This window comes from Anas platyrhynchos, chromosome 2 (assembly GCF_047663525.1).
Source record: "Anas platyrhynchos isolate ZD024472 breed Pekin duck chromosome 2, IASCAAS_PekinDuck_T2T, whole genome shotgun sequence".
In the NCBI taxonomy this organism is placed as follows: domain Eukaryota; kingdom Metazoa; phylum Chordata; class Aves; order Anseriformes; family Anatidae; genus Anas; species Anas platyrhynchos.
Genome location: NC_092588.1, coordinates 142,329,909 through 142,352,802, shown reverse-complemented (window position 1 = coordinate 142,352,802; position 22,894 = coordinate 142,329,909). Strand labels below are relative to the sequence as shown.

The 22,894-nt window shown below is 38.6% G+C and overlaps 1 protein-coding gene across 1 annotated transcript in view; it reads right to left on the bottom strand.

Moving 5' to 3' along the window:
- The window catches only part of APBB1IP (amyloid beta precursor protein binding family B member 1 interacting protein), a 61,793-nt gene that overhangs the window by 21,258 nt on the left and 17,641 nt on the right, over positions 1-22,894 (bottom strand). The window contains exons 3-9 of the mRNA XM_027450610.3: positions 22,678-22,765; positions 20,571-20,863; positions 16,533-16,610; positions 15,144-15,303; positions 12,083-12,204; positions 4,252-4,326; positions 2,766-2,909 (exon numbers count right to left, since the gene is read on the bottom strand). Of these exons, the coding sequence (XP_027306411.2) occupies positions 2,766-2,909; positions 4,252-4,326; positions 12,083-12,204; positions 15,144-15,303; positions 16,533-16,610; positions 20,571-20,863; positions 22,678-22,765 (960 nt within the window). The remainder of the gene's footprint in view (positions 1-2,765; positions 2,910-4,251; positions 4,327-12,082; positions 12,205-15,143; positions 15,304-16,532; positions 16,611-20,570; positions 20,864-22,677; positions 22,766-22,894) is intronic.

Genomic DNA, 22,894 nt, shown 5'->3' with positions numbered 1-22,894 from the left:
TGCTACTGCATTTATAAACTGAGTTTGCAACTAAGATTTTTGGGGGAAACACTCCATATGGTATGTAGACCTGGCTTCTCTCTCCCCCATCTCTTCTGAAGTTCATTTCAGGGATTTTGACATTGAGTATATGAACCTAAGATCTTCTGACACTGCAAGTTCCCAAACATGCTCAAATATATGCAGTATAATAAGGGGTTTCCTTTCCCTTTAGGAACCAGGTCATGGCAATTAAAACCAATATGAATGCTGTTGTTATTTTCTTCTAAGAAAGAACAAATTTTCATGTAAGGCACAAAGACACTTATTGCTAATATTTCTCCAATGTTAATATGACTAGATGAAACAACATCATTAACAGAAACATTTTAAATTTATATCTGCAATTCCAATTCTGCCGTTTTGTGGCCCTCTCCATTAACAACACGTTTCTGAATGGTATAATTAGGGTAACACTGAGGAAATAAATGAAGATGATAGTGCTGACTGGTGTCTGGTTTGTTCAGCAACAACTACAACAACAAAAAAACAACCACTAAAGGCATGTGTATAAAATCATCTGGAAATATCCCTGTGTTTTTATAGGTTTGCCCTGTATTTTACAGCCAATATGAAGTGCAAAAGGTATGCCAGACTTCTTTGCTTTTTTGTAACACATGAAAACATGATTACATGATGAATTTCAAACCAACTGCAGCAGTAGCAGATAGTATTGCCCACCAATAGTTTTTTTCTGTACCTCAGTGAAAGAGATCACTCTACTCACACTGAATGACTGCAGCAAGTTGCACAAACACTCTTCTTACCACCTTGACATGGGATGAACTCTCCTAATTTAAGGGCTTTGACTGAAAATCTCTATGAAATACTGTTGCAGTGTTTTCAGATGTTTAGCACTCTCAGTGCATGCTGCTCACCTAACAGACTATTGTCTCCACAAAGAGACACGTACCTGAGCCTCAGCTCTTCCAATAGCAAGTCCAGTGACTAACTTAAATCACCATTAAGCATTGATTTGGGCTAACAGACTTGATACTCTCTGCAGTGGCTGAGTCATGGACATATGGAACCTTTTGCTGAATCTGTTATAGAACCAGGAGCAACAGTTGATTGTGGTACCTTCTTAAAGAGCTGTGTCTTTTTCCTAAATAGTTTGAGTAAAGGTCCTAAGTCACTGTGAGTGACTGGCTGAGTACAGTTTTTAACAGTGGCTCAGTTATAGGCAAAGTGGTAGAAAGGCTGCAACAATCAGCAGGCAATGAAGTGTTAAAATAAAAGAACTGTTCCAAGGTGAAGGTATGGCTCAGTCACAGAATCACAGAATTTCTAGGTTGGAAGAGACCTCAAGATCATCGAGTCCAACCTCTGACCTAACGCTAACAGTCCCCACTAAACCATATCCCTAAGCTCTACATCTAAATGTCCTCAGCTTTTTTGGAGTTCATCATCTGGAAAAGGAAAGCACTTTCCTCATCTGCTCTATAAAGGAAAGTCACTAAAACAGGCATCTCTGGAAGATGAAAAAAAGGTTGGGAATCTATAAGTATACACGTGCCCTGCTTAGGCACTGTGCTGCTGGCTATCCTTGGAGGCAAGATAAAAGGAAAGTATCCAAATGGACTTTTCATTTCATTATTCTTATATTCTTTCTACGTTAAGTGCCTTCCACTTAACAAGATTTTGCTAGATGACTGGAGAACTGAAAACTGTTATCTCAGGGTCAGGTAAAGTCACGTTAAATTGCTGTAAAAGTAGCAAGGTAATCTATGTCTGTATTTCACTGAGATTTGGTTATAAACACAGGTCACTGGAACAGTGACACTTTCTTTAGAAGCTATCTTTTTTTTTTTCTTCCTTTGCAAATTTAGTCAGGGAATGGCAAAACAGTTAAGTTTCACAACACAAATCATAAGAGTAAAGCTCCATCCTCAACATCAGAATTTTCATTTTTTTCAGTTATGAAGCATTAGCAGAGCTGCAGGTGATAACAGAATTGGTTTTCAAAATATATAAAAAAAAAACACCAAAAACATTAGTTTCAGAAGCCACCATTTTCCCTCATCACTGTGAAAATAAGAAGCCAGCTGTCCTCTTGTGCAACATACCCAGGACCACTTTGCTTCTCCAATGTTGGCAATTCAGACTCTAAATATTATGCAATACTAGATGCCAGTACATTTGATTCTATCAGATGGATGTTTCTGTCTCACTTCTTTCTACTCAAAGGATAGTCTTAAAATACTTTAAAAGCACCACACTTTCTCTAGGTGAAGATCACTGTAGGAAAAAAAAAAACATGCCATTTCTGCATGCTGGTTATTGGCACAGGAAAATAGCATTCAACAAAGTCAGATTGTGCATTTTTTGTGATCAGAAATTAGTTTACTTCAGAGTTTTTTTTTAAATATACTTCCACAGGGAACCCATATAACAGTGAAGTACTTTAGCAACATAACACCAACTGAAAGATGCTGTGCTGTTTTTCTTCCCCCTACTGATTTCCGGAGGAGTGAAATTTCTTTAATGCTTTTATCTCTCCATGGAAATCAAAAGGAGGGAAACGTGACAGGATTCAGTGACTACATTCTAATATTTGCACAAGTGGTGCAGACAAAGTTAAAAAGCAAAACAAACAAACAAAAACCAGCAAAAAAGCCACACTCTCAGATATGTCAGGCAGTGCTCTTAATATGTCGCCTTGGGAGTTCTTCACTTTCACCTCCATGAATTGTTTTATTCCTAAAAGTATTATTTGGCTTCCTGACCTTGGTTTTTCCTTTGGGTACATAATAAATTCCAGAAGCTCGTAGAAGAAAATAACGCCTCTTCCAGGACTTTTTTCCATCTTCTTTTAAATAAAGGGCTCCTTCAAGCTCTGGCACAATGACAGAAGCCCCACAGAAGCTTTCCTGTGCAACAAAAATAATATAATTCAGAATAAATAGATTTAAGCACATCCCTACTAATAAATAGCAGAAAAATGCTCCCTTGAAAAATAAAGACATTTCCTGTGATAGTAAACACATTAACATGAGGAATGCAGTTACCAGGGGGATAAACACCTTAGATAGGCAAAGGAAACTTTTCCAAGCTAATGTGGTAACTCAGACATGCAAGCTGGATGCTCACACTGGAAAAGAAGGCTTGCAAACCCTCCATTCTCTAAAGGGTCAAGGAAAAAAAAATACAAAAAGTAGATTTACTACAATCTAATTACTACAAAAAAAATACAAAAAATAGATTTACCCAATGAAGGCAATAAAACAGAATGCTTGATATTGCTGCTGTTGCTTTTTCTCTGTTGCTGTATGTATAGGTTCTGTAGAGAGAATCTTTAGAGATGGCTTAGAAGAAAAATTCCCCTTAATCATCACTTTCACTTCTGAATACATGCTAGCATTTGCAACACTCTTTAAACAAATATACTTCACTGTTTGCTTGAAGGACCTGGTGATGGGCAATTTTTAATGCCAACACTCTTGTACACTTAATACTTTGGTTTAGAATTTACCAGGACTTCTGCTGGTTAACATCTATTGCCTTCGTGATGATGCAGTGATTTTAAAATAGGAATCCTCAGGCACCCAAGAAAGGTATTCCTTTCCTGATCTTCTACCAAAATGCTTTCCAGGAAAACTGTGATAATCTTTCACAAAACTTCAACATAACTCTGGATTTTTGTCTCACAAATCATACAGCTGAAGTAAAACTTTAGCAGGAAAGGCAAGAGGCTACACAGACTTCCTGAAAAAGTGCAAAGGTTCTTTTTCTGTTGCAGTACAGCTAACGATTTGAGGTAGTGAGAAATAGTTTCTAACACAAAATAGAATTGTTTGCTACTGATCAGTCTTCCTAATACAAAGTCACAAAAGCTGAGCTAAGGGTGTGGCACAGTTGTTTCTTATATTTGTGTTTGCACAACACTGCCTTGATTGGTAACGTGTTATTATCCTTTGTAGAAACGCTAAGCACAAACATTTCTTCACATTGCGGTCTGTAACAATAAACCCATTCTCCATCATTTAATTTCTGATAGGGTACAAACCCTGCATTTTTAGTGGTGAGCAGCAGATGCAGAGGAAAAGCCAAATGTTAAACCTTAGACACAAAGCTGCTGTTAGCAACCATCACAGAACTTCCTGTTGTTGCACTTCTGCCCACAAAGAACTGAACCCTGTTGTTACAGAGCAGATGCAGACGGTGGCAGAGTTTTGGTGACAGTTACAACTTCAACCTAGAAAGCTGGCTTACCTCCAGTAAGGCCTCTTTGTTTTTATCATTCATTTCTTTGCTTTCATTCTTCCCTTTGTTGGCCAGGTAGAAATTCTGATTAAGACACAAAAGAAATGGATGTTGTTTATAAAGATAGCAATACAACAAGTAACTAGATCACTACAAACTCATTCAATAGTTATTCAGTCTTCTGATACAGAGTATGCATGCTAACAAATGTAGGAAGCAGTTGCATATGAATTCTTATAGAAAACCTCTGTCATCTTTGCTTACTGATGAGTTTTGATTCTTCATTTCGAATATAATAGAAAAATAATTCAAAATTACTTTTGGCTATGTATTTACAGCCTCCCAAAATTTAAAAACACCTTTGGCTCTTTCTCTGGATCAATGGGTTTGATTTTATCATTCCCATTTTCACCGTTTCCTATATTATTATGGTAGCAGAGAACATAATATTTTGCGTGATGATGTAAGATGAAGAAAATGCAACACCAAAAGGCTAGAAAGCATTTTTCCTAACAACCCAATTTGATAATTTGCATGCTTCATATCTAGCACTCAATAGACTCAGCTCTTAATTTTTAATAAGTATTTATATGCAAAACGTTTATCAAAAATTACTACTTTCTACTTTTAATCCCCCGCTCATGTCCTGCAGGGTTTTTGAAACAATAGAAAGGGTATTCAAAAATCAAGAAGAAAACAGCGTATGTAATGATTATCATGTTATCTTGGCACAAGCTCTCCAGACCACTGAAACACAAACCTACACTTTGAAACTAGCCCTCCACCTCTGTGACAGTGGCTACATGAAGCTGCAGCTGCCCTCAGAGGACCCAGTGCCATCCTGCCCCTGCAAACAAGGAAGCACAGCACCTCACGTGCAGTTACCAGCAAAAATAAATTCACCCACTGGTAAACAGCAGAATAATTTTGCATCCAATTGCATTGTACAAGGCAGAACTTCAAACTTTGGGAAGGTAGCTCTGGAGAATGCTAGGCTTTGCATGCCACAGCACATCCAGTGGCTTTGCTAAACAGCAAGCATGGCAGAGCCCCTGGCTGCCTGCAGATGGTGGGGTAGTTGTGAATGAAGCAGGCAGATGGATCATGGAGTTAAGCCATGCATCAAGCAAAGCCTGGATCCATGGGCCTGAAGTCAGAATGATAACGCTCAAAGTGCTTGTGTTTTATCACCTTCTAAGCAAAAGTACAGAAAGAACAGGAGCTTGGATTTGAAAATCACCTCATGTGATTGTGACAGTCACCTCATGTGCATGTGACAGTCTTATTCACATGCACAGTCTTGATTTCCCTGAAAATAACCAAAAAGTTAAGTTTTCAGGACAAAGGGCATAAAACAATCTTTTTCTTTTTTTTTTTTTTCCCCAAAGAGACAGATAAAAGAATAAAACACCACAAATTTTTGAAAGCTATCTATTTAAAAATGACTCCTAACTTTGTAATTCTGCAGCAATATAGAAATGCTGAACAACCAAGAATCTGTCAGACTTCTTTTCTCTCCCCACCATTTTTTCAGTGAGATACACGTCTCAAGATTATGAGAATGTGGCAATGTATTTACATGGCTAGAAATCAACAAAGAGTAAACTACAACACAAATGCAAAGCGTTACTGAAAAACAAAGGAGAAACATATACGTGAAGGAACATGCTGTTCCCACACAATAAGAAATACACAGACAAGTAGCAAACCTACCCTACCATCATAACATGTTTACAGTGACAAGATTTATCTGCCTTTTCAAACAACCACATCTTCTTTTTCAAGCAGTGCTGTGAAGACCGGTCTGCCAGAAAGCAAGCCTCATAGCAGATGGCTTTTGGAGGGGCACCAAGAGAGGAAGAGGTGTGGATGATCTCAAAGGCAGTTCTTAAAAAAAAAAAATGCTTTATTAAAAGTTCACATTAAGTCAGGCAGGGGATATCAAAACCACAGCTATGTTGCAATTTGGCCTATGCTGATGTCTGTGGTATGAACATCAGAAAAGAAACTTGAACACTCAATATGAGTTAGTCTAGGAAATACAGCTCCATTTTTTTCTGTAGGTTATGAAGTAGCACTTATATGGCTCCAGACTACCTAGGCACATTTTGAATCCATGGACGAAGGTAAGCAAGCATATTTTGGACCACAGCTGCATGACTACATCAGAAGATACCATCAACAGCAGAAAAAAATAAAAAAAAAAAAAGTCTTGCCTATGATGTCCAAAACCTACTGGAAGAAAGATACTGTTGGGAGCTGCTGCAGCCAAGTCCTCTGTACATGTGCAAGAGCTCTCTTTGACAGACAGGGTCTTACCATAGCACTGCTGGCTTGATGCTGGCACACACAGTTTTTTATTGAGGAAGGTATGAAGAGAAACCTCAGAGGGCACTGTGAGGCTGGGTTGGGCCTCCAGACTTTGGGATGGGTATGGAAAGTGGAGAGACTTGCAAGCTGAAAGCCTCTTTCTTCAGGTCATTATAAAGACATCGTACAACCCCTACCATACACAGGGACGATTTATCAAGGTAACTGCACCTTGTCACTGTCTCAACAAGGCCTTGAGTCATCAACTTTACTATGGGCGGGGAGAGCATTCATCTGTCTCAGTCAGTCTTCAGTGCACTGATAGTAAGAAAACAAAGCTCCTCTGATTACAGCTGAATCACATGCAGGCATCTGGCATTTATTTAGAAGAAACACAGACCACCCTGTGCTGACATAATCAATGGTAAAGAGAGAAAGTTTCTAACGATATCCATGCTGGATCTCTCACAAGGCAGCTTGTTCATTAGGGAAGCAGGGCTCTGTCACCTAAACCACATTTACACAGACGTACACTGTCATCTTTCACCTGTCAACACACATTTCATTTATTACTGATTACCTCCTTTACATCTCTGCCCTGAAATGTGGGATTATTACAGTGCTTATTATTTGTCAGTGGCTGAAGACCTGGGGAGCAGACTGAACACTGTACTTGTTTTATCACTGTGTGGTCTCCTATTTTTATCAGAAGCATTCATCCTATGGGAGGCAACCACATGTGTCCAAGAGAGGTCATTCCAAGTCCAGTAGTCAAAGGTCATGATAAAAGGCAAGATCTTGTGGGGCTGAGAACACCACTGGGAAAAGCATGTTTGGTTTGGGATGTCAGGTCTTTAATGGGACAAGATGTGTGTGGCTGCAGGGCAGCTCTCAGCATATGTCTACAGATTTGAGAATGAACTATTTTTTACTTCAAAAGACACTGTCTTTCTCTTGATAGAGAGCTGAGCCTACTTAACAGGACAGATTCATCCTCTTATGATGATAACATAAGAAAGCAAACACAAAGGATTATTTTAACAAACCAAAGTATGCTGGCACACTGTCATTGGGTTTGCTTTGTTTATTCTGTTTGGGCTGTTTAAAATTGAATGGTTCAGCTGGAAGGGACTTTCAAAGACCATCACGTCCAACTGCCTGACCACTCCAGGGCTAACCAAAAATCAAAGCATGTTATTGAGGGCATTAATCCAAACATCTCTTGAACACTGTCAGCATCTGATGGGGCATCAACCACCTCTTTAAGAAGCCTCTTCCAGTGTTTGACCACCCTTGTAGTAAAGAATTTTTTCCTAATATTTGCAGCAGAAGTGAGCAGCCGAGTGTTTCTGTTGAATTCTTCCCCAAGCCTTCACACCCCAGACCAGCTGAAACTAACACAAAGCCAGTGCTCTCTCCCATGCCATTTTGCCTGGGTCAGATTAATGCAAAGCCACAGTGGCAGTTTTGGCACATAGGTATGACAGCTTTAAGAGATGTTATGCCTGCATTTCTCCCTGTACTCATGCAGGACAGTGGCAATGTCTCCATTTAAGTGGGAATGCAGCAGCTACTTCCCAGTACATAGCAAAAATAGGTTTTCAAGGCAGCATCCTCCTTTGGCTTTCACTTCTGCTTAGATTGCATTTTTGCTTTCATTCTCCTGAAACTGTTTTTCCAGACTTGCAAAGTCCATAACAGTGCAGACCAAACGCTGTGCAGTGAGATAGATATGAGTTTATCTTCTTCGTGCAAAGAACTGCCTGATTACCCCCATCCAAACTGCACCTGGAATGAATCAAAAACTGGCCAGCTCACGCCCACGTGCTACATGCATCCCATTTCAACTGTGTACAGAATGCAGCATAGTTTGTGCAGAAAAACACAACAAAACAAAAACAAACAAACCAGAACGCGGTCATATCTGCAAACCATATCATGATGTGTCCCCTAAAAAAATGCACATTAAAAATATTACAAGATACCTATAATTGCTCTGGAGACCACAAATGAAGATAAAGAAAATAAAGGCAAAGCTTTTTTTGAAAAAATGTTTTTGATCTCTGCTTCCTCAGTTTTATAGTATTTGAAGAAATTGCTGCAGCTTACTTTTCATGCCTTGAGGATGATAGTTTTAAAGTGTTTTAGGAGGGGGGAAACTTGGAAAAAACAAAAGACGTGCATAAGCAAGGAGCTTATGCAGCTAACAACAAAGCACTTAATAGGCTGATTAAATTTGCCTGTAAAACATTTAAACAGTATATAAAGACTGTTTGTGATACTGTCCCACGATAGAAAAAGAAAAAAAATATTTATCCAAGTAACATCTTCAGCTTGAAATTATACCATCCTCTGAGATATAGTAACAGAGAAAGAAATTAAGATTACTAAACACTGGGAGCACAGTGAAAAGCACTTCCCTTTTCTTACTTCTTTTTCCCTGTGCCTTTGCCAGCACACTGAACAGTCAGGTTCCCTACCACCTGTCTGTTTCCTTCGCACTGTAACAGCAGAGGGAACAAAATAAGAACCAAATACATGGTTCATAAAGCCTGGCCGAAGTGGTTAAAACAAGAAATGTCACCTGGTGGATACCAGCCCAGTTTCACTGACTTCAAAATAAATATTCAAGAGTGAAACCCATTACAGATGTCCCATTATGAAAGACATCACAAGTTCTTACTCCACCCTCTTCTGCTGCTTAGTATTCTTGCTTTTAGGGAGAAAAAAAGAGTCAATTCAGCGTATGGGTTCTCCATTGGAGGACAAAGCTTTTGCTTTTGGCTTGTCAATGAGAGTGCAGAAGCATGAAGTACTTACTGAACCCAGATTCAATTAGTTTCCCAAATCGTCCTGTGGTATCACCTGATCACCTGGACCACTTGAAATTTTCTTGGCTGTTTTTATCAGCAACAGAGAAACACAGGTAAACAAAATCCATGTAAGCAGTGGATTTTACCACCACTAAGAGGCCAAAAAACCAAATGCAATGGTCTAAGGGTGTGGCCAACACTTAATAGTCAGCAGTTTAGATTCAGCTGCCCCTTACAAATAACCTTGTTTAGGTGAAGTAAAAATATTTCCTACACTCCTACATGAAAATTTCTGTTAGCTGGGGATTATTCCTTGAACTTTTTGAAAAAAAAAAAGCATTGAGACCTGACAAACTTCCCTTTCAAAAGTCAAGCACAGCATCACTCACAGCATCATTCAACTGCATGGCAATGCATCACACTTCCTCTATTAAAAAGGCTGTCTTTATCTGTACACGTACTAGTATGCATTTTTGTTTCATTCTTTAGTCATGGACTCATGATGCTGTCTCTCCGGATGAGTCACCGAGGCCATTCACAGAACAGTCTCTCACTCTGATTTCTCTGTGAGGAAAGAGCAAAAGTGTGCCTGTCTCGGTGAACAAGGGGAGACCTGAGTATTTTGCAAAATGCTTTTTCCAAATTGTGTTCCAAAGACTTCAAATAATGTTCTAAGGAACAAAGCTGCAGATAAATATTAGAGAAGACAGCATGACAACACAGTCTTTAAAAACAGCCAATGGCATTAGCTAGGCAGTACTTTGTTAGCATAGATAAACCCTGTCATAGTGGATAAGCCCTGCAAACTTCAATTCCTCCTTAGAAAAGGAAATATGTTTATTTAATCTATAGATTGTTTTTTAATCCATAACAGATATGTGACCAGTTCACAGAAAGAAACAATGAATATTAGCACAGGTCACAGATATTCTCCAGAGGTCTGCATGTTTTAGCGATGCCTCTGGACAGTTAAATTATTTGATTTTTAAAATAATTTCATTGTATCAAACCTCTGTAATTAAAAGTTAGTATCACTATTTCATCTAAGAATAAATTGTAGGCATTTGGCTGCATTTGGAATTTGTCTCTTTTTTTTACAGAAAAATACTGCAAGTTACAGATCTTCACAGGTAATCTCTGGCAGAAAGAACACTAAATAAGAACACCACAAGGAATAAGGAATCCTGCTGCTAATGCATTTCCACTGGTCATAAACAAATAAATATAAAAAAGATGATATAAAAATTATATCATAATTTCCTTAAGTAGTTTGCTACATAATCATCTATCATATCTGTTCACCACCAACTGAGCATTTTCTGCTTGGTTTACCATTCCAGGGATTCACTCCAGGTTACATACCAAACATAATCATATAATAAGTGTTCAAGAGACTTGTGTACATTGTCCTCAATAATATGGCTTAATTTTTGGTTTCCTCAATAATATGGCTTAACTTTTGGTTAGCTCTGAAATGGTCAGACAGATGGACTAGATCTCTGATTGTCCCTTCCAAATGAACTATTCTGTACTTCTGTATGCCTGCACTGTTCTGCCTGTCCCACAGTGTTTGAATTTACTGAGCCTGGCATATGGTTAGTCTTTATTACTGTCAAAATACTCCAATAGTGTGATAGCTACAACTGATCCAATTTCCGTAGGCTGTTCATCTTACAGCTTATCACAGAGGTGCAGAGGTCAAGGACTACACACATGTCCAGGTCAAGCTCAGTGTGCCCCGACAGGGAGGACAGAGTTAGACTCTTATTCTGTTCTTGGGTTAGGTCATGTTTATTTCTAAAGGTCATTGCTACCAAAATACCTAGAATCTTCATCAAAACATTTCTTTCCCAGAAGGCCCTGCCCTAAGCCACAGCAAACAACGCTACTAGTGTACAAGGCAAAGGTACAATTTTACCTCTGCTGTTAAGTATGTTTATGTGCATGGGTAAGTATGCCATCCTGAGCCATCATGTATGTTTTACTTCCAAACTTGGCTTTGCTGTTCCATATTAAAAATCAACATTCAACCACGTACACTGCAGGGTAAGTTTTCTTTCCCTGACTGTGGATACTTGTTATGTCAATGAAGGAAATTTCCTCTCTGCAGGTTTTACTTGAAACATTGGCTCATTCTAAAAAATACTTCCTAAGTATATGTTTGACTCATTTTTTCAGCAATGCTGAATTGCTCATTTTTCTCTTGCTACCCTCAGGATCAAACCAGGTGTTCAATGAACTAATAGACAAGGGGAAAAGACCTAGTGCTCCAGAATCCATCACTTGTATGTAGTACGGTATTTGTAAACATGGTTTCAACCACATATTACAAGAAAGAAACGATTCGTGAATACACCTATGGGAAATAATATAATGCAGCTCAGTGTACAGATCCTCTTTTTACAAAGTTAGTATACACAGAAGGTTACTGTTTCTCCAGTTCCTCTTCCCAGTCTAAATTAAATACAGATAAACTTTTAGTACTCAGCATACTTTTTATGAGGTTTCACATATACTGCAGACATGATTTTACAATAGTATCAGCAAAGAACAGAAAGCACTGGGTTTCAAATCCTTGCATTCAACATTCTTTTTCCCTGAAGACATGAAGCTGGCTTTCTCTAATTCAGAGCTGACAGAGCTGAAAACAAATTTAAAATGTAATAGGCAGTGCACAGATAAAATGACATAATTATCCAACTACCACGTCAGCTTACCTGGGGATTTTTAAATAAAGCATATTTTTCACGTTTTTCCAAAAATAGAATCTTATTCTCAGTGTCTCGAGTCCAATCTGATAACACTTCAACAACATTTTCATGGTCTTCAAAAAACCTTTCTGGAGAGACAAAAAAGGTAATGTAAGACACACAAACTCTCCCCTCTCCTGAGGCTGCAGAAATTCCTCTGTCGGAATGTAATCATTAGCTGATGTTCATTCAGAACTGGAGAGCCCAGCACTCTTTTCCTTTGCACAGAAGGGAGCAAAACCACATGAAAATAGTGTCATGTTGAAGTTCAAATCAGCTACAGAAGATGCCTTATGTAGCTCAGGCACACCCTTAGAGTCCCCCTGAATCTCGGTGCTGTTGACCAAAGGCTGGAACCAGTGACCCACTAGGAGTGGATGGTTACACCCATGTTTCTCAATGCCTTTCTTGTTTTGATTGCTTTTATTTTTTACAGTTTGCAGTATCACTGGGGATATATTTTCACTTTGACTACTGAATTGGGAAAAAAAAAATATCCTTGTCATTTCACTTACTGAAACAAATGAAAAACTACTCTTTGTCAGCAGGAAGAATTCTATGCACTGAGAATAAAATGTTTAGTTTTAGGCAAACACTTAAAAACAGAAATGGCAAAACAAAGGAAGTAGGAAGACAGATTATGAACTGATGTGAAAATCTACTGTTTCACTCAGCATCTAAGCAGTTAAACCCACCAGAGAGATGGGAGACCTACTGTCAGCTCTCTCCCTTCCTAATCTGATCTGAACCCAGAACCTCCACCCAGAAAAGCCACCAACTTATTCTGAGGTTAGGTAACTTTTGATCTCTCCCTTCTGGGGTTTCACTCATATAAAGCGGCTGAACAGACACATAAATCCCCTTTAGAAGGAAACGGAATTCAGCACAATTTGACAGATAATTTTGGAAGGCCCCAAACTGCAGTTTTCTACAAATTTAGCATCTGGGTGAGGAATGCAACCAGCTCTGATTTTCAAGTTTGAGTTCCCTGGGAACAGCTGTACCCCAATTTCAGTGGTCTTTGATGATCACATTTTTCAATGGCCTTGATTGGCCTAGTGTAAGAGGAGATAACAACTTGGACTTTCTGGAATATCAGTTCAGACTAAAATATTTGTTGCTTAGATTTGTTTCTTAAATGTGATTTTATTCTTTTGAATTCTAACATGGAAAGCAAGCAGAAAGATAAAGGGCAAGAAAGCCTGTATCCTAAGCATGCTGATAGTAATAGAGCTATTTAGAACTGCCACGAAATAACCTGACAGGAATTAAGAATAGTTCACATTGTTATGATTCTGAACAAAATGAACTTCATGTCACTGTGCACTCGAAGCAGACAAAAGAACATGTACCCTTGCATCCATATCAAAATTCCTTTCTGCAAACAAAAAGGCTCCATCCCCAGCTCATTGGGACCTGGTGAGAGGCCTCTGCATCAGGAGTTTTCAGACTTTTCTTCCTGAAACAACTGATTTACTTCCTTTTCTACTCTTAGTCTGTCCTCACTTCTGAAACAGTTTTTACTCATTACAAGAACAATTCTTTGCTATATTAATACAGTGCAAAGCACCCTGATTTAGTTGGGACTAAAGTAACACAACTGATTTTTACTTAAAAAAAATAAATAATCCATTAACTCCAATATTTGTAACATATGCTCTCCCTGATACCTCTAGTTTTAATTGTGTGATGCTGAATTAAAAAAGTCTATTCAGAATATGAAGAAATCCAAGAACATTCTTTTTAAAATTCATAATGTACGTATAATAATATAGCTATCAAAATATATGTATCAAGATCAGTGCTGTCATCCTAACACTCAGACATGATTGTCCAATTCACACTAGACCAGAGAGAGCAACTTTTGAAGACAACAAAACACTAAAACTATTCAAAGTGACATTTGTGACATCTCTAGGGTCTAATGCCAATTCCAGTTAAGATAAGCTTGTACAAAAGAATGTGGCAATATTGCTTCATGTATCATCTTAATGGAGTAGAAAGAACAGATTGGCAGTTACTTTCCCCGCTGCTCTTAGAAGCAGATGAGTATCTCCTTTGCTTATGAGCAGTCAGGCTTGTTCCAGCTATTTTTACATTTCTTTGTTTTAGTTTAGCAGGCCAGTTACTGCTGGGGCTCTTTTTAAGTGCAATATTGATATTTAATTTTGTGCATATTTGCATTTCTGTTGTGAGTCGGTAAACTGAGAATGCTAAAGACTGTTCGACATTTTCCAGTTTCTGTAGGTCAAATGCTACCCTGAAAGAAAGTTGGGGCAATTTTCTTCTTGTGCTGTGAATACCTCTGCAGCCTGGACAATAAAAAGATTCTGAATTAACTTATAATGAGAGAATACTCTGTCCTTAATTAAGCCTTAAAGTCTTTTTGAAATAAAACTTATTAAGTTCTAACAAAAAATGCACAAGTTTTGCACAGCTGTTTCCTAGGGACCTGGAGGGCTAGTTACTTTCTAGAGTCATATGGTACCACCAGCAGAGCTGCAGTCCTGCTGAAGAGAAATATCCTGTTCACAACTTTGCTTAAGAAAACCACCACCACAAGTGAAACGCATTACAAAAGACTGAAATACTTCTCAGACAGTCTTGTTTAATCACTGCATTTGTTTGGCTGGTATGTAACAGCCTGCTGACAGCACTTCAGCACTGCATCCTCTCTTCAAAGAGTAGAACTGAGTACTTTTGTGTTCGGGTCTGTCAGTGCCTTGGCAAATACAATAAAATTAATGTGGCCCCTTCACATTACATAAAACTGAATAATGGAAATGGTGGTGAGCAAGGTGCCTACGACAGCTTCTACCACTGACAACTGAAAGCATTGATTCCACAGCAAGGATGCCCAAGTACATTCCTGCAGTGTCTCTCAGCCTCTAGACTGGGATGTTTAATGTCACTGGATGCATGGACAGGAGAAATTACGTTAATTGTGTTTCAAGACTACCAGTAACATAGAATGCACTGTATCTATTTGTTATACATCCCAAAACATCCCTTGTGCTAGGCCACTTACCAATTTGCAGTTCTGGGTACATTTCATATAGACACCAGTCCACGTTGCAGTCACAATGAGTTTTCTCAAAGAGATTGTCTAAAACATCCCGTGTAACCTGGCGCTCATCCACCATTATGGACTTTGTGCTGTTATCATACATGTGCACCTTCACAACAAGCTGAGGACAGAGTCACAGAAGAGGCAGTTAATTTCAGAAGCAAGTAAAGGGCTAACCTGAATCTGCTAATGCAGATAAGAAAAATTAAGGCTGAAGGTTATTACTGATTCAAAAGCACTCTGTCCCACAGTAAATTGAGGGAATAAAACATATTGGAAGCTGTGACATTACATTGCCACCAAAATAAAGACCTTTTCTCAGAAAAGGAATTTGGGCTTTATCCTGTACATTATTTCAGAAAAGGTGAAATTCCTATGGAGAAAAGCAGAAGCTAATCTCTTCTCTAAATCTACTAGATACCCAATTAAGGAAAGCGCTTGATAGGGAAACCAATACAAAAAGACAGTATCCTAAATGAAGAGTAGAAATATGGAAAGGTGTAGTTTAGTTTTAAATGAGAAAAAGAATGGAGGTATCTTGCCATGCTAGACTAACCTGAAATCGATAAAAAGCAAATAGATGAGTAACTTACATTGACCAAATTAACCTGAAAGACACTCTTTATTCCTTCCTATTGTGAACTATTTGTTAAATGAGAAATTGCGTGCACCTTTTCAGAGAGGAGCAACACAAGAAAATGACAAAGTAAAATACTATAAAGAACTGCAAATATATTCTAAGGAAAGTTCTTACATCCATTTTCTAAGTTACTGAACATCTGTAGCTTCTGTTGAGCTCAGCTGGAACACTAACTTGGGATGAGTAGGCATATTTACATGATGCACCGCAGCACTGTGCAGACACAGGCTGGAGCCCTTCTATTTTACTGGTGTAAAATTTCTTTTATCTTTGTACGCTATTGCACTGCCATGAAAGGACTTACCAAGAAGACCCTCACTAATTCAATCGGGATTAGATAAATCTATATCCACTATAGAAGTAAAACTGAATACTTCTGGAATTAGCACAGAACAAGTAAGCAATGTTTTTATGTACCTTCCACATTCTCTAAAGCAATCTGGGCTTTGCCCCAACACTGGGGGAGGAGAGGGGGAAAGAAGAGGACCAACCTTCTCGATCCTCTTAGAAGTAAGTCCCTCAGAGGTAACATTCTCACAGATACTCCCATACTGGCAGATGGCAAGACAGCTCCACAGAATATTTTTGATGTCTCAAGTTAAAGACAAGATATGAAAAAGTCTGATGTTTTAGTAAGAACTTTATTATTGAGAATAATGATAACAGCCATGATAGCTCTTGTGGTAACATTTCACTATTCTAAGGCTCACCTTTTTAACTTTGGCTTCCTTCAGTTTCTCCAATGCAAGTTTAATTTTGTCAGCTTTAGCCTGTGCCTCTCGTTCTTCCTGTAAAGACACAAGACATTTGGTAGACTTAAGCAAGGCCAGCAAATTGCATTCACTTGAAAAGAGTTGTTTCTTGTTATTTATATCCAGAACATAAGGATTGCCATGGGAAACTTCATAGTTACAGGGAATCCCCACCTTTCCTTGAGCTAAGATCCTCTCAACAAAGCTTTGAGTTACAAGTGCAGTGTTTCCTTCTGTTTTCTAGACATACAGCTCCTACACGATCTGTCCCTCAAGTGATACAGGAATGTAGGAAGACTGGACTCTTCTATGTGTCTTGACTGACTTCTCACTGCACTAAACATCTTTTGTTTTATCACTGTTTCCCCTGGATACTAGCAACCCACAGGTTGTCAAAAATACAAGGTGAGATGTACAACCTGAAAGAGAAGGTTTCAAGTGTCCTTGCTGTTGTCAAATGCTCCACAATGCAAGCCAGACAATCAATTCACAAATGTCTTTCTTCCTCTTCAGGTATGGAAATGTGCCTTGCTACAGCTCAGACATACTAAACTTCAGGAATCCAAAAATAGTTTCTGTGGTTGAACAGAAAAGGCTTCCCAATAAGGTTGGCTGTTCTACAGAGGGAAGTGCACACAGCCTCTCAGACTTTGTCTTACCATCTCAAAACACTTCTCTGAAAGAAGCAGGAAAAGCATCTTAACTAAAGTGGTTGAGTGTCCTGCAGGCAGACTTTCTGTTGAAAAGTTTAGGCAGCTATAACTCAGGCTTCACCTGCATGTGACCTACGTTGAACAGAGTCCACACATTGTACAAATCTGTGCAGCAAAGGTCTCTCCTGACAGTTGTCACGTTGTCATAAACTTTGTCTTTCTCAATGTAGAAAAAGGAAATGATACAAAGTAAATAAGCTACCAGATACAAAACTCTATCACCCTTAAAGAAATTCTTTGACAGGTTAAAGATTCATTCTCCCACTACAATATAATCACCACATTTTCTGTATCTTTAAATAGAAACACATAAAAGTCATCCAGATAATGTCACAGAAAATGTAGAAACTTTATTTAGCTTAAGGACAGTTTTAAAAATAAATGTCAGAGTTAATGGAAACATATGAGACGGCTGTATGCTTCCTTGAAAGAAATGTTGTACCTTTTCATTTTGGTACAGTTAAAGGTTAGAGAATAGAGTCTTAGTATCACAGATGCAATAGGAATAATGAAATTGTGCTTATTTGACTATTGAAAAAAGGAAGTATTAAACAAAATGTCAGCTTTGATTTGCTCAGGAGCACCTATCAAGAATCCTGACTAACAGATATGGATTTTGATCAAAGAAAAGATATTCCACTTACAGCTGCAATTCATCTACTGAGCAGAAATGCCATTTCTAAGCAAATATTCACTAACAAAGACAGGAAACAATGTGAAATCAGTTCTTTCCATATGTATCTTAAACGGTTATTACCTCCATCACTCATGCTGTAACTTGTGTAATAGCCCTATAGGTAATTTTTTGTATGTTGGCAAAAATTCCAGAGAAAGAGAACCTGTGACCTCTCTGGGCAACCTGTTCCAGTGCTACACTGGCTCCTGAAACAAAAAAGGTTTTCCTTATGTTCTGTCTGAAGTTACAAAGCAACAAAACAACTGTTACCCCTTGTTATACAATCTATCACTACCATGGAAGAGTTTTGTATGTTTTAGGTTGTCACTTAACCACTCTGTAGCCTCTGTCAGACTAAGCAAGCCCAGCTCCACCCGTCTGTGCTAGCCCTCCTCACTCCATGCCCACCAGCCCAGCAGCATCTCTGCTGGAGATGCCCCCCCCAGAATGGGATGCAATATTCCAGGTGTGGCTTCACACCAGTGCCAAGAGAAACGAATAATGACTCCCTCAATGTGCTGGCCATGCTCCTCTCACCACAGCTCAGTTTCCATATTCAATGTGGCAGCCACAAGAACCACAATTCAATGTGGCAGCCACAAGAACTCCAGCTCCTTTTCAACTGGACCTCAGCCTGCCACCTCCCAACCTCTACAAACGCACAGGGTTATTCCACCCCAGCTGCAGAGCCTTGTACCTTGCTGACCTTCTGAGGGCTTTGCTGAGCCAGTCTTCATGTTTCTAAAGGTCTCTCTGCACTGTCACGTCCTGCCAGTCAGTGTGCTTAATTAAAAGTATCTTCAGCACATCTACAGGCGATGCTTCACATCGTCATTCAGGTCGCAGATGAAAATATTAAACAATGTGAGCCCTAATGGTGATCCCACTTGTTACCAGCCATCAACACATTGATTATTACCCCATGAGTCTGTCAGCTTAGCCACTCTTCAGCTTGCCTAACCACCTACTCGTCCAGACCACACCTCCTCAGCTTCCAAATCAGACCATTTAGAAACTTGATACTTCCTTAAAGGTCACCAGTGTAAACCAAGATGGGGATATGTTTGTAGGTCAATCGAAAGAGCTTATCTTACAGCATCTCTTCTGTATCAATTATACCAGTTAAATAAAAAACCCTTCAGCTTCTGAAGGAGTCTAGCTGTTTTTACAAATGCTGATTTTCCCGTAAGATAGGAAGTTAACTATTATCTTTGAAATACAGAGAAATGGTGAAGTTCCTCCCACATGTTTACAACTTTCACTCTTCAGACAGAGCACTGAGAGGTCCTAGACACCAGATGAAGCTTTATCCAGTGAACTATTTTTGTATGATCAGAAAGGTCCTCTTCCTAACAGAATTTCAGTTCCTTTTGCTAAATATGTTTGCTATATGATGCTAAACACAGAGGCAGCAGTGATGTTGAGGTGATTCATCATCAGTTTGTGTGGGCTTTTAAACTGCAATGAAGTGTCTATGGTTTTAGGCAAAACTGACCACTACAACTCTACGTTGGCAGACGGAGCTCTTCTCACCTTCCCTAAAATTTTTCCATTCTGTAAATGTCAATAACTCCTCTCCATCATAGTCACTATGTACATTAATACTCAAAGAGACACCTGTAGATTTTTCAGCATTTCAGACTCATATTTTTTGGACTGCATCACTCTTCTAACAAACACACTCTCCCCAGAGGGCTGACAGGGCAGAATTCTTCTTACATTACCTCCCTCTCCACAACCTTACGTCAAAGAACTGAACTTCCAATGCTCCTGCTAGACATACCACACTTGACTTCAGTTCTTAAATCAGATTTGCAAGAAGCACAAACATGGAGGAGGTGGTGATAACTGATTCTTCACTGTACCAGTAAGTCAATCGTTTATAAATAGTACCTACTTATAATTTTGGCAACTGCTAAGCAAAGAGCTTTTGTCCCACATTGCAGATGGTCTTCACTACTTCACTTCAATGACAAGATCAAGAGGAGCAGAGTGATTCTGCACTATGATCAGAAGAGAACTAGTTCTTGTGCTCAGCCTTTCACCTGTTCTCCAAGAAAATGCTAAGTTTTGCAAAACTGAACAGCTTTTCCTATTTATTCCTATTCCTTTTCCTGTAGGAAATCATTTAGGCCAGAGATGGATGTGGGAAAAATCCACAGAACTTCTTCATCATTAGTAGTAGGGTAGGCTGAAAATAACCAATCGGCATCTTCACAAAATGGTGGGATACTTGGCCATGCTTTGCACAGATGCCAAAGCCAAACTCTCTGTAAGAAGGTACTAATCGATCAGTGCTTATTAAAAAAAAATAGTAACACGTCTTCCATTATAGTAAACCATTTCCAGCGATGAATGCCTGACTTGGGCTGTCAAAATGGCAACTAGAAAGGCAAAGGAATGAGCAACAGGTCAAGGAATTGGTAGAAACTGCTAAGGCCACTAGAACAGAAAACTCTCAGTCCACCATTCCTAAGTGTTTCAATACTGCAGAACCTGCCCAAGACGTTTCTACACTAGATATCCTCATTGTTCCTATGTCAAACACCACCTGTAAAATTACATGAGCTACTGAAGATTTTAGAATGAGATTCCACACAGACTTACCTGGCTGAGTGGCTCTGAAGGAGGTGGCGGCGGTGGTGGTGGAAGGTCTAAATCAGGGACTGGAGGTGGAGGAGGCAAGTCATCCCCAAACCGTCCTGTGATGGTAACATAGGGACTTGATTTACTATAAATGTCACTATCCAAGCCTGTTGAAGGCTGGGTGACCACACTTTGCTGGTTGCCAGAAGAAGTTTTCTGGGCTTGTAAAGTTCTCTGTTCAACTTCATTTATGTCTGCTACAAGATCAGCCATTAAAGCATCCAGGTCTTTGTCTTCTAGGGCACTTAGGGATTCTGTAAATAAAATCAAAAAATGTGTCAGAGCAAATGCAATGCAGAAGTCTGTTTCCAGCACACGGAAGATTATTTGCACTAATGGTTACTGTAAGATATAAAGATGACAGGAAAGGGAACAAATTTTGAAATGTGTTCAAGAAAACAAGCATGTTTTAGGAATAGCCATTGATCTGGTCATACTGAAGTTTAGAGTACAAGGAACTCTACAAATACAAATTAAACAGGACAGGAAGCTTCACTTTCAGGGATATGGTCTCAGGCCCATATGATATTAGGAAATCTGGTCCTGATCCAGCAAAGTTCATGGGCATATCCTTAGTGATATGGATGCATGAAATTCCACTAGCTCCCATTAGACTATTTATTCATCTTAACTTAAGTATATGTACATGAATGCTCAGCAAATTCTTGGTATAATATACAGCAAACTACGTAACTGATATCTGGATCAAGAATATTTTAATATATTACTACTGTTCTACAGATCTAAAATTAAGAGGAAGCAGAAATCAGAATTGGAGAGTTCTAAAACACAGCCAACTGTACAGTATTGTTTGCAGCACATCAGTAATTGCATGATCAACCTCTGTGACATTCCTCATGTAATATGCAGGGTTTTGAGGATCCTCTAAGCAAAAGAACAAACAAGACTGTCTTTTTCAAAAGCATTTTATCAACCAGATATAAATATTTTCAGAGTATAAAGCAAAATCTTATACTGTAGTTTGGAACTTGATATGCAACTTCTTCTTGGGTTGTTTGAACTGGACACGCTATAAGAGATCCAGTATAATAACATCCTGTAGGATGATTTAGCTTTCTAGAAGAGAAGTGTTCTTTAAGAACCACTGTGTTCAGTGGTTTAAATCTCTTTGAAGAGTCTTGCTCAAGAAAGCTTTTCCAACTTGTGATTCTTTTAAGTGGAATTTTGGAAAGAGGTAGAGAGCCATGAACTACATATTAAAAAATGATAATATAGTCCAACAAAAAAAAAAAATAGATCATTCAAAAGACTAAGTGAGTATGTCACTAGACTATCTCAGTTTCCTCTGCTTTACCTCTTACGCTAACAGTATATTTTCATAAGCTTTTATTTTCAGCTGACTTGTGACCCCTTCAATTTACATACCTCTAACCACCTTGCTGGTAGAGGGATTAGATAGATTAATGGTGAATTCATTCTGGGACAAAAACACTGGTTTTCCCAGCTCAGCTTAATGCAAATAACCAGCCCCCCCCAGTAACAAGAAACAAAACAAAACAAAACAAAAAAATAACAACAGCAAACATACCACCAACATAAAAACAGCATTATTCTATAAACTCAGATCAATTCCCTGATTCAGTTGTCAGGGAAGCAAGCAGCTGCAAATCCAAAAGTGACAGTGCAAGCCAGAATGAGAATAAGCAATGTAAAGCAAAAGCAGCTGAAGATAGTACTTGCAATGGCAAAAAAATGCTTATGCATTTTCTAGTATGTTAAATCTTTATGTAAAAAGGTGGCATTTTAAAAAGTAATTTGGGGGACTTCTTTTTTGTTTCCCCTTTATACTCGGACATCTTAAAAAGTCTGACTTCTGTATAAGATTGAACAACGTCCTTTTAAATAATATGGCTCCTCTGAAGTTTACTAAATTGAAACACACACATACCTCCCCCTCCAGTAAAACTGCTTTTTTTCTTTTTTTCTTTTTTTAAACTTTATTTTTGATCAGGAGCATTTGAAGTTGTTTGTTTGTTTGTTTACATTTGTTGCTGTGAGGTACTTTAAAAAAGCGTAAAAAGCATGAGTAAGTCCATTCACTACTTACCGTTTAAATCCTTAAAGCCCACTGTAAAGCTACATTCCTTGTTAGACATGTTGGGGGATGGCGGTTGTATAGTCTCCACTCCTAAACTCTGTTAAGGTAAAAGAAAAAGAAATGTTTAATGACATAACTACTGTTACAGACATTACCATTTGTCAATCAGTTACCTGAAAGCATCTAATGAAATCAATTCTTCTTCAAGAAGCAGAATGCCACACAC